The 17,384-nt window shown below is 35.6% G+C and overlaps 1 protein-coding gene across 3 annotated transcripts in view; it reads right to left on the bottom strand.

Annotated features, from left to right (window-relative positions):
* BANP (BTG3 associated nuclear protein) overlaps nt 1-17,384 on the bottom strand; it is a 154,575-nt gene that overhangs the window by 107,143 nt on the left and 30,048 nt on the right. For all 3 annotated transcript variants that reach the window (XM_049804224.1, XM_049804225.1, XM_049804226.1), the window contains exons 5-6: nt 11,166-11,288; nt 10,225-10,400 (exon numbers count right to left, since the gene is read on the bottom strand). In XM_049804224.1, the coding sequence (XP_049660181.1) occupies nt 10,225-10,400; nt 11,166-11,288 (299 nt within the window). The remainder of the gene's footprint in view (nt 1-10,224; nt 10,401-11,165; nt 11,289-17,384) is intronic.

Here is a 17,384-nt window from a genome sequence, read left to right as displayed (position 1 = left end):
TTGAGTGCTATGTGGAAAGATACTTCCTTGCATTTATTTTTTTTTTTTTTACACCAAATATTGTATCATCAGAGAAGTGGTTCTTGATCATTTCTACTTCCAGTGTTAAAAGTCCTGACATTTTTATCTGATTTCCTCTCTGTACTCAGAAGCTCATTTCAATGACAGACAGCCTAATTTCTAGCTCCTCTTCAATGTTTTTTTAAGATCAGAAAATTTGCCTTTATCTTCATTCTACTGAATCCACAACTAGTTCACTTTTCAATGCTGTTTTCAAATCTTTTTTACTGTATTAAGTCCATTTCTTTTATCTCACAACACAGCTGACCATTCCTCTGTTTCGGCAGGGACGTGCAAGAAGACAAGAGGCGGCTGGGGCTGCTACGCAAACAAGCATTTCTATGGAAACAGGGGCGAGCGAGCTTTAAGGTTAGCATAGAGAAAACCTATGTCAAGAGAACAAAAACCAGACAAGAGTTGCTGTGGCTTTCAGACTCGCTCTCCGTATGTTTATGTGTTTTCCCGCCCGGGGAGATGACAGACACATAACTGTTACTCACATCTTTCCATTGGGATATACTCCCCTCGTCTGATATGTGAGCATTAGCAGTAAGCCTAGAAGCAAAGCCAGGCTCTGCTCTCTTGCTAGGTGCTGTCAGTCACTCCTTTAAAACAAGGAAAAACAAAAGGAAACACCTGCCCACATAAACACTTGAATTGACATGTTCCATTATTCAGAGTAGTTGTGTTTATTTTACTAACGAGGCTGGGCACAAATCTGGCGTTTGCAGCAGAGAAAAACGACTGGTAGCTGCAGTACAAAAGCACAAAGATGAAATAACCTTAAAAAAAAATCCTAACCTACAAAAATAAACACCCATTTCTAGCAAAATTAAATAATATTTTGGCTGATGTGTAGAAGATTCAACATCATCTCTTTAAATAAACTTCTGTCAACTAGCCAAAGTCATTTGCCCCTACAAGAATTCACAGGGGTAGTGATTAACTGATGGAGACTGCAGAGCACTGGCTTTATTAACTAGCAATCATTAAATACAAGGAACAGAGTGACAATCAGGCTGTTAACCTACAAATCTAGCAATGTGATTTAAAGCTTGTGCTAAAAGAAAGGTTAAAGAACTAGCTTTAAAGCTGTGTTCACCGAAACCTCCTCCCACCACAAAAAGCAGTTAAGACACTGGGAGTTCTGGCAAAAGGAAGCGAACACGCACACATCCACGAACATCAGAAACTCTAAACACAGAACTGGAGTTTTTTGCCTGAGTATTCTCGTGGGGGAAAAAAGGTTTAATTTCCATGTAAATAAAAAAGAAAGATAGTCAGAAGAATCTCACGCTCCAGGTATAATCTTCCATACGGCCCAGAGGATTTGGCTAACAGACACACAGATCCAGTTAACTTCTAAGCCCCTATGAAGGTCTTTTCCAACCTAAATGATTCTATGATTCTATAGTTGGGGAACGGTACACCGTATGAGATACTCTGAAAATATATCCTGCACTCTCCTGTGCTCATGGTTTCTTCAGTCGTCTGACAGACAACACACAGAACAAAAGAATATATATGGGTATGCAGTACCAGAGCATACTTGTTTCAGCAAATGCTATGGTGCGCATAGAAGTCTCTGCATAACATCAGCAAGATTACTTGTTTGTTAAAAATAAGGCCTCAGTTTTAGTATACAGTTAAATCCATGAGAGAAAGAGGAGATTCACTTACTTTATGACTCATGGAAGGTCAGGGAATTTATTCAACAGAAGTAGAAAATTAGGACTATGCGATCATCTGTAATTTAAAACAGCTAAAAAAACCCCCAGATAAAATTGAGAAAGTTAAAATCCATGGACTTACAGCGCTTTTAAAACCCTTAGAACACATTTCATGTCAGAAAATCAGATTTCTAATTTAGATTTTGACCACTTTCTTTTTTATTGCCTCTTTGTTATATTTAACTTTGCACAGTGGACCAGACTGTTAATTCCAAACATCACTGTGACAGATAGCTGCAAGAAACCATTATTCATTTGTTTGCTCCCAATAATAAAAATCAATCAAAGCAATTCAATTCCTATACTTTCCTCTGGCTTCAGCAAGTCCCCAAAGCTCTTGAAGTCTCATCAGTGTCTTCACATGAGCTACATATATTGTTTTAAAGTTGCTATTTAAATTGGCTATTTAAAAGTTCATTCTTGCTGTCTGTATCTGGTCATAAGGAGCTTGGCAGGAAAAGCAAAGTGCTGCAAATGATCATATAACATGTGATATTTGATCTTATGGTGAACTGGAAAATCCTGTGGACAGATAAGTGTCGGCCATGTACAAATAGCTGCTCGGATTCACATTTGGAAAGCAAATTCTGAGCACTATTTAATACTGCTATTGTAAAATGACTGTTTCAGATGCAAAGTTAGAGAGACAATATGTGACTATATTTTCTTTGGAAAAGTATTATTCATCCTTTAATTAACACAGGTTGTAGACCAGTTTTCCCTTATATTCTCAAAAAACAACGCCACCACGTTTGCATTTCTAATTCTGTGGGTTTGATAGTCTTAAATGCAGTAAAAGGAATAGAGAGAAAGCAGATATGACACAAAACTATCATATATGGTGCCAAACATCATGTGCCAGTGTATCAAGTGTAAAGTTACTAAACCAAATTCTAAATCAATTGATCTTGCCACTTTATTTATATCACTTAAAAACAGCTTTCATGGAGCTCTGTTCAAGAGCATTTCACATACTTGGGAGATACTAAGGACAGTGTGTTTCTTTCTTAGTAATTTCAAAGTCTTGGCTTTAGCATAGACATTTTTAAAAATATCTCGTTTTAAAGCAGCATAGTAATGCTGAATGGGATATTCTTATACCACAAAGATGAGAGGTCCTGCTTTTTTATTTTTTTTCCCTTCCATATTAAAGACAGGACACTAACTCTATTGTGAAAGATTTAAAAGGGTAACAATGTGCATTAATGTTTTGGGAACAGATGCTCCTCTTGTTTGTACAGTAAGTCACAGATTAAATATTTTAAATGTTACCATATACTGAATACGTGTAAGAACAATATTATTATAATATTCCCTACATCTTGAAGCCCCTTGTATCTTGAAAGCAATCTAATATCAAGCAAAATAATGCTTTCATCGTATCTCCTAGAGAAGACTGCAAGTATAATCACAGTGCCTTTAGACAGTTTATTCTTTAGTTGAACAGTAACTATTCAACATTTGAGCTTTGTTGAGCTAAACTGAAGCAGCTGCTTAAGTTAGTATTTTTTCTGTACATAAGCTGCATTTAAAAAAAGCAAATTCTTTTTTTACCAATATTCTAATGTGAAATTTTGAAAAGCAAGTTCTTGTGAAGTTTTGCAAAATAAAATTCAACACCTTCAGAGGAAACACAAAACTGCCTGATCACACCAAGACTAATTTATCCAAAAAATTAGTGAATATATTTGGGTATTATCAATTCTTTGCTTTCTGCTGTATGCATGTTTCTTGGCCAATAATACTTAATGTAAAATTCTGAACCTGCTATTTAGTGCAAACTCAAGACTTACCAGAAAGAGTTCCTTATGAACTTAGTGTGATCTTTTATACATGAATTCCATGCAGTTTACCCAACAAATGAGAAATCACAAGTAAGCAACAGCCACACTTTTTGACTGTTTCCTATAAATCCAAGAGTGTAACACTCTTAAATCAGAATCAAGTGTTGCAGAAGGTACTATGTAAATACAAAACAAATACAACATCCATACCCAGCAATTTTACAATCCAAGAATAAGGCAGGAGACAATAGGTAGATTACAGAGAGGCAGGAAGGTGACAACACACGCTGAGATGATGAGCATCACCAAAAGAAGGAATATCTTAAAAAAGGTATCTTAAAAGAAAGGTATCTTAACTATGGCTAAGTTTTATGTAAACACCCTGAGAAAAGACAATTTTATGACTATTATAGATAGTGATGTATATATAGTTATGAGGATCTCCTCCCAGAAGTATTAGAAAGCATAAAAGTCTCTGAGAACATTACAAGCAAGGCAACCTGTCATCTATGGCTGAGGAAGTCAGAGCAATTCTAAACAGTGACTGGGAGGTGTCAAGGGACAAGGTCTTCCTTCATAACGAGGGTGCCATGGGGTAGGGAAAGGGATGCAAGGAGAAGACGATGAGGTTAAAATGATGAGTTTGGAAAATCATATTTGTAACAGCTTTCTGAATATAAGGCCAGAGAGGAGTCCTTTCAGTAATAAGATGGGAAGTAACTGGAACCTACATAAGAGAGTGTTATTTGCATCTCAGATGTTATCTATTAAGAACATAAAAGGTTCCTTTTAAGTGTTGATCATTTGAAAATCTACTCACCATTCTTACCAAAACTTATTTGTTCATAGTTACTCTAACTTGCTTTTCTTTGTCTAATGCTAAATCTCTTCAGTTAAAAAGTTTAGACAAATATATCTGAGAATGTCAGAATATTTTTTTAACAGATTTGCGGTGAGCGTGAAAGTGCATACGGTTGCCAGGTTATAGCTTAGTCAATTGAAAACCAACCCTTGACAGGATTACAGCCACATACCAGTACTAGAGATTTCATTAAAGCCAGAAAACAATATAGGCATTTAATATCATAGGTTTAAAACTTCTGTAATTTAAAACTAGTGCGGATCTAATGTTCTTCACAGCATAACTTTCTGCAGTGGAAGGCAAAATCCGAAAGAACGCAACAATGTTTTTGTGAACAGAGACTACACGAGGCCTTACTTACCACATAATCAACTAGTACCAGTATCTTCAGAGATACAAAAGCCTAAAGAATCGATTAATAAAGTAAGTTCTGTGCAAGAAGGACACTAAATATCAGCTGTAGCATTTTAGGTTGGTGAAATCCAATTTAGAGTCTACAGACCTTTATAAATGTACAAGAATTCCGGAAAACACAGAAAAATAGACTCCTCAAAATAACAGTCTAAACTTTTCCTCTATTACCAACCTGAAAGCTGAAATAGTACAATATCTGAAAGCTGAAGAGGAAAATAGAATAGTGCCATCACAACACACAAACTCCCATGTAACTATTAAAAAAAAATCAGCATGTTTAGTATATAAAACTTAATGGCTCTCCCACTCCAAAACCGTATCAGTGAAATTAATGAAATACCTTCCTGTGCTATCTTTGCTTTGCATCATAGAGTGAACTGTACAAAGTTGGAGGGTGCCCATGACATTTAAGTCACATGATTCTGCACAGCTTCAATACACCTGAGAGAAATATCAACTCCATTCCAATCACAGCTGAACAGATGGATAAAAGTCACTGCATTATAAACCATTTAACACACATAGCAACTAAATCCTCACAAACACAAATGGACAAACAAGGTCTTTTGTAACAGTTCCTGAAGATCTACGACAGTTCATTACAAAAATAACATGTACATAGACACCAGACCCAAATGATGATGTTTTAAAAATGTTCTTCATTAATCAATTGCTCATCGTTTTTAAGCCTAATTAGAAAGTTCAAGATTAAAAAAGCACAACTTTGTTTAAACTGAGAACATGCTGTACTCCAAAACTTACAGTAAGAACACATTCATGTCAAAATTAATTGGACTTTCGAAAAACACATCTATCAATTTTTGACATTTATTTTAAACACTTCTCAGTGATAAGTGTTTGTTTCTTATTCCATTAAACAAGAAATGTGTAATCTATGCTGGGGAAAAGAAAAAAAATAAAAGAGGACAATGAACAAGAAAGTTCCCTATATTTTTAAACACAGGTTTCCTCCAGATTAAAGAAAAAGTATACTGTGTCTCAGGAGAACTTTAATTTTCATAATATTTACATTGTTTTCATCTACCAAAACCTTTCAAAAAACCAGCCTCTATCCAAATTCTTAAGATACTGGCACAGTAAAATGGTTTGTTTATAAGTTTGACAGGTCATGCCATAAGTCATGTTTGGTGGTTTCTTTCCTCCAGAAAACATTTCTGCTAAAACAGCGGTGTTCATGTATTCGGAGAATAACTACTACACAAAAGACTTCTGAAAACATGGGAACAGCTAGGTACTTCAAATTTCTAAAAGCCACACTTCAGAAAGAAAACATTTATATGAAAACACAAAGGTATACCTCCTGATGTAAACTGTTTAGCTGCATTTCTACCACAATACACAAGTTACCTATATAGCTTTGATGTTTCAAAAGACAGAGAAAGAGAAAAAAAACGTTAACCAGACTTAACATTTATTTAGTTAAGTGCACTGTGGGTAAAGACAGTTTCGTAACTGTCAGAGGAGCTCTTCAAAAGCTCTTCCAAATCAGAACTTCTTAGCTAAGACTGTAACTAAGATAATTATACAACAAAAAGATCTCTGGTTTGAAACAATGACTCTCGGTTAAAGGGAGGACCTTTTTTGAACACCATTAATGTATTGTGTTAAAAATACAAGGAAGGGTTTTTTCCTAAATCAGAAAAATAAAGAGAAAAAAAAAAAAGAGATGGGCGATGATTAAGTCAATGAGACCTTACAGACAATGCTTACAATTAACATTTAAATTGCTTGAGCAGTTTAAATTACCAGACTAGAGCAGCTTAGACACAGTTTTATTTGGGAGGTTGTATGTTTGCTGTTTTAAGACCTTTCTGCTTTTTCACTCCTACTCAAATGTAAGTTCAGTAGCAGGTCACACCTGGGCTTCTTCATTCAGTACCTTGTTTCAGTACAGGAAAAAAAAGTTTGTATTTTTTACTTAGGATTTAAATGAAGGCTGCAGTCCAGATCTCCAGAAACCAAAGATTCAAAGTTAATCAGTTTTAAGATGATGTCCCTTCCCCATTTAAACTCTGAGAGGACCAGTGGCATTCAATTCTTTCAAACAGTGTCTCTGGAGGAAGATCATCTTCTTAAAAGAGAAGTTTGGTAAAACAGAGTTTTGAGCTTTGATCTTAGTATTAAATTACCCTCCCATTTGTAGAAAAGTAATTTTACTTCTAAAGCACATGGTTATAAACTTACACTACTGTTTATACATCCATATCAACTGTTCTTCTCTAATTTCCCCAGAAGATCCACTTGGGCTGCAACAAAGTTAGAGCAGAAAAGACACACTCTAACATATGCATTCAAAACAACAATAGGCTAATCGTTTTTGACAGTAATTAATATCTGTGGGGTAAAATTACAAGTTAAATGAAAAAAAACTATTTCTTAGTTGGCTGAATAAGAATACGCTTGATATTTTCTGTGCCAAAAATATGACATTAATAAAAATAGTACGTCAGTCACTAGTAAGCATTCTAGCCTATTTTAATTTGATTTTACACTCGTAATTCAATACTGAACAATTCTATTCTTGCTGGGTTTTATCTTCAATTGTGCAAGATTACTTCTTGAACACCACTTTCAGAACTGCAGTCCAATCAATACATCAGGTGCTGACATTTCTACTGTCACCCCACGTGAAAGGACATTAATTATTCCAAAGTGAAGTTTGGAAAAAATTCACAAAAATTAGAGATTCAGTATCTCTAGGTGCTTTCAGTTCATAAATACTATGTCTTACAATCAACACTTTGCAGACCATTAACTGCATCTGTAAAATGGATGAGCATTTTCAGTTTTCTGAAAAGCAAAAGAAAGAATAAAGTAACTCTTGCTCAAAGAAAATAGAGAAAACATACCTTACTGCACATGCAAAAGAGTAGCATACAACTGAAGATCAAATAAAGTCACAGTGTTCAGTCGGCACAAAAACCCCTTAATCTAGATCATTATTGGAACCGGGAACTGGCCTCCATGCTTCTGTATAATTATTTTTCAGGAACAGAAAAGCAGTAATACCAGTATTTTTTGAACTATCATACATGATTAAACGCCCTTTGAAAACAGCCAGCAGAGAGCAAACAATGCCTTTATATAAACCTATTAGCTAATTTCTGAAAATACCCACAGGTCAATGCCACATCCAAAGACAGCTAAAGCCCAACTATAAACATGGTTTAGTTTTGCTTTCTGGACACAAGACAACAGATAGGAGTCATACTGAAAACCTATTATTTAGTCTCAGTCCATAAGGGGTGAAGAACACCATTCTCAGTCCCTCGTATTTTACAATCAACTGAGATTTCCTCTGAGCAACTCAAAGTCACTCAGAATTCTTTCACAGATGATGAAAGCAAGCTGATGGGTGCTGTAACTTTTGCCTTTTACTGCTGAAGAAAACAAGTCTGCACAACAGACCTATTATTCTTCATCACTTCCTTTATTAATAATTTAATTTCTGTGACATCCTGCAGGCTAGTTCGCTTAGCATTCCTTCTGTGCAAGTGGTCCTCTCGTCTTTGTGAGGGCAAGAAGAGGTAGGCGTGGGGGATTACTAATCTGATTCTCAAAGCATTCATCAATCTCAGAGGGATTTTTAATGGATGACTGTTCTAAAGGTCTGAAGAAAATCAGATCTGAAGACATTAATGGATTAGCTGTTTCTTCAAAATTTACATATACGACAATGGCATAAAAGGCCAACACCACAGTTGTCTGTGCAAATCTGTGCCAAACAACGAAGTCAAAAAAGGCATTATACAACAAATACACTCCTAATATTAGAAACTTTGTTCCTGGCATAGCTGACTCAGAGCTGTATGAAATATTAAAACTCCACAAAGAGTATGTTTTATATGTATTTTCACATCAAAATATCAGCACTATCTGCAGTGCAATCACTTTTTTTGAGAGGAACTCCTCAGACAGTCTCAGTGTCCTTTAATTCCCCATTGACCCAAAATTAAATACCCTTTAGAAGCAACTCTGTCTCACAACCTACAAACAGGACAGAACCTAAAAGCTCTTTATAGTATGCATGTGTTGTATGAATATCCATAAATCGAAGAATCCTAGGTTCAGATGCCTTAGAACAACATTTTCAGAAACAATCTTTAGTGCATGAGACTTTGATTAGACTGACTTCCGAAGTTTTCTAAATATCAAAATTTTAAAGCATCTCATTGAATTGTAAGTCAGTTCTGAAATCTTTGAATGTGCTCTTAAATACTCAGTTTCAGGCTATCTTGAATTAATCCTTACCATTTATTGGATCCTAACCTGTTCATCCCCATCATGCTTTTCCCAATGGCTGGATATCATGCAAAAGTAACTGAATTGCTCCTAAATCAGAGTTCTTCTGTTTCAATGTTAGACATCAAAAAGACAACACATTTACCTCTTCAGTACAAAGGTCACCTCCTAAGTGCATTCTGATGCAATAATTTCCTGAAGTAACTTATTCTTCTCTGGTACATGAATATAAATATGAACTACCACATCCAGAATAACACTTAAGTAAATATTCAATACATATGTTTTAAAAAGTAATTAGGAAAATTATTAAATTGAGTCTAGGATTCATATTACATCTGTATTAAAAAAAAAATCACTGATACTTTCAAACTAATCATAAACCGTAATTTATCATCTGTTGTTTTCACCTAAAACTCTGTGTCCCTTATATCATCTTGTTTGTGACTAAAATACTGCAACTAACATTCATTTTAATATAGCCAACCACATAGAGTATCCTTATAAGGCTAATCTAAAATTCTTAGATTTCACTACATTTGATTTCTGTGTCCAAGACCAAAGGCATTTTCAGAAAAATCTGATGCTACACACTATCCAGTTAACACTGGTTTTAATATAAATTTCCTTATAAAAGTTGTTTACAGTTGCTAAAATAACTATTTTACATTCTTGAGAATTACACAAGTGGACTGTCATAATAAGTTACAGGAGGAGATGGACTAGTAGATTTTATTTCCCAGAGAAAGCATTTATTTTCTTGAAACAGTATTTCAACTTGGTGATAGGAAATCCTGCAGGTTCCATGTGTTAATTTAAAGGGTTTAAAATATAAAGCTACACTGCTATAGTGGGGCATACTTTTTAAATTTTACAAGTCTTTTAAATTAGCTGTTCTGCCTGCAAAACTAGTAAAAACGAAAAAATAACAACAAAACAACCAACCAATCAACCAATTCAGAGTCATTCAGTCTTATCTGATGCTTGCCGTACTGCCTAACAATTCAAGGTTGGACCCATGGTATGATCTCTGAAGCTTCCAGTTGAGTCTTAGTTCATTCCACCACCACATTTACTTTGCTCATGTAGCCTTATAGTTAGATCAGCATACCTTCAGAGTTCAGCGTAATAAGCGTGACATTGTTCCCAATACTTTGGCTTCCTAATTGTCCACTGTTGGAAACTGAGTCACTGGCCTCAGAGCCACTCTCTCCATCTTCATTGTGACTGTCGTCATGCCCTGGAACTTTCACCACTATGGTGTTCTGCCTACGTCCAGGAACAGCACTACGGAAAAGAAAAGTACGTAACTTTGGGAAAACACAATCCTTAATCAGGAATACCATCATTATAAGGGAACTAAAAACACTAACTGACAAAATTAAATATATTATAAAAGCATACTCCTTAAACAAGCCTACTCCAATTTATAACTTGGAGGTATCCAGCAAAATAAAATGGAAGGAAAATAGCAGAAGAAATAAAAAAATTTAGATGCACACTTTCTAAATTTGCATCAATGAAAAAGTCTAGGCCCAATGTGCAAAACAAAAAAATATTTAAATAATGTACAAAAACATATTATTTAAGAACATCATCTACTCAGAATCTCCAGTTCCATTTAATTTAAAATTTGCTTTAGATAGTACAAATTCTAACAAGCCTTCCTGGGCTGCTGCATATTCCTCCTTCAGCTGGGTAAATACAGGATCTTGGCATGCTCCCAAGTGATCGTGCATCCATGAAAAAAATACATAGCTATGGGCACTCTTTCTTTCAACTGTCAGCTGTCAACTAACATTGAACTAATCCCAGATTCTCCAAGATGTTCTCTCCCATCAAGAGTGAAGCATTGCTCTGCACCTTTACTGCTGATGTGAGGTTTCCCTAGGCAGAACTGTCAGCCTGATAAAATATTCATGTACTGGTTCAATGTTTTGCCCCCCAAGAAACCTAGAACATTCCTCATTTTGCACTCCAAATTGCTGCAGAGACTGATATTGATCTGTAAGGAGGGAACAAAAGAGGACGATTCCCATAACTGCTACTAACTTGCTAAGAATATTTTCCAGAGAATCCGCTGCTCTGCTCAATGGCTCTTCCTGCCCAACCATCTTGGCTACAATTGAATTCTGCCGGTCGTTGTTCAGTATTACTGTGGTCTGAGGGACAACACTACAAGACAAAAATCAGAGAGGAAAATGGAATGTAAAGGAGCAAACCTTATAAATAATACATTAACACAGTCTTACGGTTTAAATAGTCTACTTAAAAACAGAGACTGCCTCTAGCCTTGCTCTTTCTCCCAGCACTGCAGTTATGTATCAAATGCTAAAGCTGGTAGTCCATCAAATTTGACATCTGTACCATTTCAAGTACTCAGTTTTTTTCAGAGGGATGGCTTCAATGGAATTATACAAAAGTCCACGATCCCTGGCAAAGCAATAAAGAATTCATCAACTCAAGATACAGAGGAGGAAGTCTAAGTCACAGCTCCAAGAAGCCACCAAATTCTTGTTTTGAAAAGTCTGAGAGTGAGCATTTTCAGAAATACTACAGTCAACTTACAGGGTAACGCAACATTTTTAGTAGGGTAATTCTTAGGGGAAAAAAATGTAAAAGTAGTTATTGCAAAATTGGATGATGAGCTTAGTTAAAAAGCATATCTTTTCTTCTAGGGCTGGGGGCTTGTGGAGGGCAGGGAAATGAGTGGTACTAGGGACATCAGAGCAGAACAGGGACAGACTGTAACTTTAAATTATGACAAGAGTAAACTATTTCTCATGTGCATTTCACATACCAAAAAAAACACCAAAACAAAAAACCCCAGAACCTAAAACAAATAACAGAAAAGCATTTAGAGTGTGAGAAACCAGAAAGTCTTCTCTATCACTCATAATGACAATGTAGAAGGAAATAACTAGAGAAGTGTTGCATAGAAAAAAAGCACTAACTCTACACTATACTACAAAAGTAAATACGAAGTAAATAATTGTCTCTACCTTGCAGCTCATCATTTAATTTGTTTTCAGAAATTATGAACATTATTCCCACACCATTACTCCATATTCTAAGGCACAGTTTTGATATTTAAGACTGTTTCCACTGTGCTCATGGTAAACTTAAGGAAAGTACTTAAAATTTGTGTTTTAGTGACAGAGAAGGCTCTTTTCTTTCTCTTTGCCTCCCACAGTAAATAGTCCGCTATTGTTTTTACTGGTCCAACATCTCAAACATGACTGATGGTCATTTATTTCTCTTAACTGTATTCCTTGGCTAATTGGTGAAACACAAATTAAACAAATCTGATGACAGCAACTCTGTTTATTTCAGCTGTAATAGAGCACCTGCTTGCTTGAATATTCATGTGTCTACATAAGACTTTAAGCGCCACAGTATCCATTGTTAAGACCTAACAAAACGATAAGAAACTGTCATAAGAGTTAACAATAAATGGATCTCAACTTTGGCACAGATAAAATGGTTGACCACTGGGTTTTGGACACAAAAAGCCCCACGGTCTAATGCCCTGCCTCCCTCTTACAGTAATTGTATCTGTTGCTAGCAACAAATGGGATTCCTCACAGACTGCCAATGATCTGTTGGATTGCACACCTTGAGAAGGTCTGGAAGATGCTTATCAAATTGCAGACAAGTACAGACTCTACTATAGCTTTTCACGTGTATGCAAGGTTCAAATTGTCTTAAGCAATAAATGGAGGGTTTCTGGGTTTGGGGGTTTTTTTTTAGTTGCTATCTAGGAGTATAGGGATTTATGATGCTTTCATAGTCACCTTTCCAAAATTTTCTCCATTATCAAGGGGAGAAACTCTGCACATTTTTATTAAAAAAAAGGCAACTTCTGTCTATTTTCTAAATGCCAACATTGAACATTTTAAAAATAACCACACGAAACACTTGAGAAAATACCGATATGTGGCAATGCTGGCAGTCCCCCCAGTCTAGCAGCAATACGTGTTCTCCTTACATTTCTGAAATTGTCCAAATACCTACATTTGAAGTTTTTACAGGCCAACTTAAAATGTTCAAGAATTTTACACTTCCTTTTCAACACTGTTCTGTATTACCATCTTTCTTGCAATCACTTCTGAATGCTTGTTTAAAATGTCACTTACCAAAGCTTATTTTTAATGAACACACTGAATAATTAATTTCAGCTGTAGAGATAAATGCAATAAAATTACATTTATAAAGTGCTTAGGATTTTGCTCATATTAAGTTTATATTTGAAAAAATCTTAGCACTAAAAATTGGCATAAAATAAGGGAAAAGTTAGGGGGGGTTGCCCCATATTTTATTTTTTTTCCTAAGGAATATTCATTTTTAAGGAAGACAATCTAGAGAGTGAGCTGGATGGCATATAGCTAATTTAAACAAATTTAGAATGAGGAAATACTTTTATACAACCCACCAGCACAGATTTATCCCCTCTTCAATGCATCAATGTATGTTCAAGCTTGCTTACTTCAATGCATAAACAATTTTTTCCAAATTTATCCCTAAACAAACACCCATGAAAACACTGGCTCCTCTCTAGGAATTACCTTTTCCCAGTTAATAGAGTGGATTATTGACAGGAAAAATCCACCTTCACAGTTGTTTGGGGAGGAGCTGCTAACCAAACACACCATTTTACTGACAAGTACTTTCCTGGCTATACAGCACAAAGGCAAAAACATACACCACACACACAAGGAAAACCTCTGTAACAAGCCACAACTACCACCAAATTGTCTGTCAAATGTTTTACATTTGGAAATAAACTGTTATCAAGTTGTAAGGACTCAAGAATCTATAAGGCAGTATGGAGAGAAAACAGTCACACAGAAAGCATAGTGGCAGAGAACAGCTAAAATAAACAGTTGGAAATGTTGAACACATCTACACAACAAATCTACAACCACTAATTAACCTTTCTCTGTGATCTACCTGCCTGAGTAGGAACTCTACATCTAGTTTGAAAATAACTGAATGAAGTTTCTTTAGTGTTGGATAAAAGATTATTTCTATGTTCTCTATCTACTAACACAAAGACTCCAATAAAACTCACTCTTTTCTTTTTCAGTCTTGAAGGAGAAGGAATTTCTTACGTTTAATGCTTAACTCCTCAAGAATGATGCTTTCAAAAGCAGTCTACACGAGGAGGATGAGGTAACCTTTCCATTCAAAACATCATAAATGTTAACCAAGAAACTACAGCTCTAGTCCATGTTCTACATGAAACAAGAATGGCTACAGAATTTTCTAACAAATTTTAGAATAATTCGAATTGCTAACAAATTCTGACAGTGAGGCATCACAAGGCAGAAATTTTTCAGAGCTCATGCTGTGAAACTTGAGTGTTACTTATCTGGAAGAAAAAGAAAACAACAATCGGGACCAATACAAAAAGGTGCCATTGTGCTTGAAAAAAGAGTTTCACAGGATTGTCTTACACTCAAATTTGTACACAGGAAAAACGGGTATCCAAAAGATTCCCTGCAGATAGGAGAATGTGCTTCCCATAAACTTTCCTGTGAGGTGTTCTACTCTCTGTTTTCCAATTTATTTATTTGTTTTAAAGAGACAACAATAAGAAATATGCAGAATATACACAAAATTAAACAAGGAATTCTATGTGAAGTCAAAATACTGGGCCAACCTGACAAAATCTATCAAGGAAATCATTAAAACTTTATACAGCCTACTGCATCCTCATACCGGATTATTCAAATTTCTTTTTTCAGTCTGTACATCTCATACTGAAGATGAATCAACTTTAATCATTACTTATGTACTAAAGTACAGAAAACAAAAACCACGAAGAAGAAAAACTTCTGATATTCACTTAGATCCCAAATGAATCAATTCTTTCTATGAGTGCTGCCAGTACTATACTCATGGAGAAGATGGAAAGAAAGTATTAAGAAGGGTCAGGGGGAGTGCTTCAGAAATCCAGTATTGTTGCATAGCCTTCAGTTCTTTCCATTTGTGTTCACATATTCTTTTCCCCATAAGCATTAGAACTTGGAGAGACTGGTTCTGCAATTTGCCTATTCTTGGACACAACTTAATAAAAAATTCAAGATGCATGCAACATACAGATATTATTATATTTGGGGATTTTTTTTTAAATGCAGTTTACCCAATAATCTGTTAAATTACAGGTGAAAATATTTCTAAAAAAATAAACATACCAGATAATGATTTTCAAGTGTGCATATTTAGCCTCTGCTAGTTTTTGGGTTTTTTTAAATATAAAAGGACTTTCTATATTTTGCATAAGAAAATTGCTGCCAAAGGTAATTTTCTGTATGGAAAACATGTGAGTCACAGATATGATCATTAGTCTTAACTGTTGGTTTTTCATTGCCAATAACCTGTCAATCACACAGAATGCAGCCAATGACATAAAAGAACTTTTGGCAATACCAGGACCATCACCTCCTCCTCTTCCCAGATGAGGTTTTCATTTAGAAAGACAGAAAAATAAAGCAAAAGGAACTAACTGACATTTCTATCTTCCACGAGGTACAAGATCAAAAACGTTTCTCCAAATGGATGAAAATTACTTGTGGAAAAACTTGGACTGAAATTTTCAGACAAGAAGTTATTCTTGTTTTCCTAGACTAATATAGACCAGTTAATGGATTATTTATAGCAGTGCTCAACCAGTTAAAGAAAAGAAAGAAGAGAGTCCTCTGTTAAGACCATTTCTGAGCCTCCTTTGCACATGCAAACATCTGCAAATAGGTAAATAAGAGCTGGGAGACAGAGCTCAGCTTAGAGACATTCGGCTAGCCACACCTACATGAACGGCTGTCTCCCATCTGTACAATACTTTGTGGTCACCACAACGCCCACATGTGCTGCTTATCTGGAAGGCAGGGCTCCTGAGGATATCATTCTCATCTTCCTCTAGTGTACATATTAGAAGGAGATACAGAAAGAGAGGAGATCAGGAAGCCAGGAGTTAGAGTTACTGCTGGCAGACTGCTTGTACTAAAGGTCTTCAGCCAAACACAGCCTTAAGGAAAGCAAGTCTGGGAAAGAGACCTTGAACTCTACTATTTTAAAGTGCATGGCTGGCGATGAACATGAAGACTTAAATATATAGCTCATGCATGTGGGGGGGGCTCCGGAGGAGTATTATAATTAGCCCTACCACGGAAAAATTTAAATGTTTTTCAAATTATATAGAAAAATACCATTTTAGAAGTGTGGTGTTTTCTTACGTTTTTTTCTTTTTTATCTTTCACTAACACTTGTGTTCATCTGAAAGAACAGCTACTCTTTGGATCTTTACATCACTATTTAGGAAGATAATGTTAAAATGCTCCTTCCTCTTGATGAACACCTGCTTCCTTTGCCTTCTGCACATACAGTTAACATTCCCTATTCACACAGGAATGAGAAAACTGACTTAGGAATTTACACCATGATATACATGAACAAAACCACAAAGCAGCAAAGCATACACAAATTACATTGGATTTATGCCAAAAAAAATGAATGCAGCTCCTCATCTCCCAGGAGAGAGCAAGCTTGCCAACAACCAAACCATTCACCAAGATGAAGACCAGTGGGACACTTCTGTAGGGTAGAGAACTGTATGGGCACTGGTACAGTTAAAGTTTTCATGTCCCTAAACCATGCATTCGCCTAGTCACAGCCAATTGCCAGTAAAGCAGCAGTGTTATCCATAATTTTCAGTAAGAGTTCAGTCATCAAAAATTATCTTTGGATTCTTTGCATCTGGAACATCACATAAAAGCAGACAGTATCAAGACAGCGCTAATGATTAGGTCCTGTAAAAAGACAAGCCAAAGTACACCAGCCATCACTGGAGAGAGATTCATGGATCTGAAAACTGGGAAAGCTGTAATCGATTTATAATAAAGATAAAGCAAATGCCACATTTATTAAAACATACTGTTAACAGTTTAAGAACATTTAACATCAAATTTTCAGCTCAAATAAGTAAGAGCCAGACATTTTCCAAGTTACAAAACACATCTATATAGAGTTTATTGTACTCAGCCTTATGTACAGAGCCTCTGAATTGGCTGACAATCAGAAAGATATGAATTACTAGCTTTGAGACCAATTTTATCAACCACTTTTAAAAGCTGTTAAAATCTGTTGTGGATTATTCTACTCTGAGAAAAGCTAAACACACCTGTACAATCAAGTGTAATCATTTATAAATGACAACACCCATTTCCAACTAGTTCACCAACTAACCAACAGCCAGATAACACTAGAAGTGAC

The sequence above is a fragment of the Accipiter gentilis genome, chromosome 7 (genome assembly GCF_929443795.1).
Source record: "Accipiter gentilis chromosome 7, bAccGen1.1, whole genome shotgun sequence".
In the NCBI taxonomy this organism is placed as follows: Eukaryota; Metazoa; Chordata; class Aves; order Accipitriformes; family Accipitridae; genus Astur; species Astur gentilis.
Note: the sequence above shows the minus strand (reverse complement) of the source record. Positions and strands in the feature narration are given on the sequence as shown.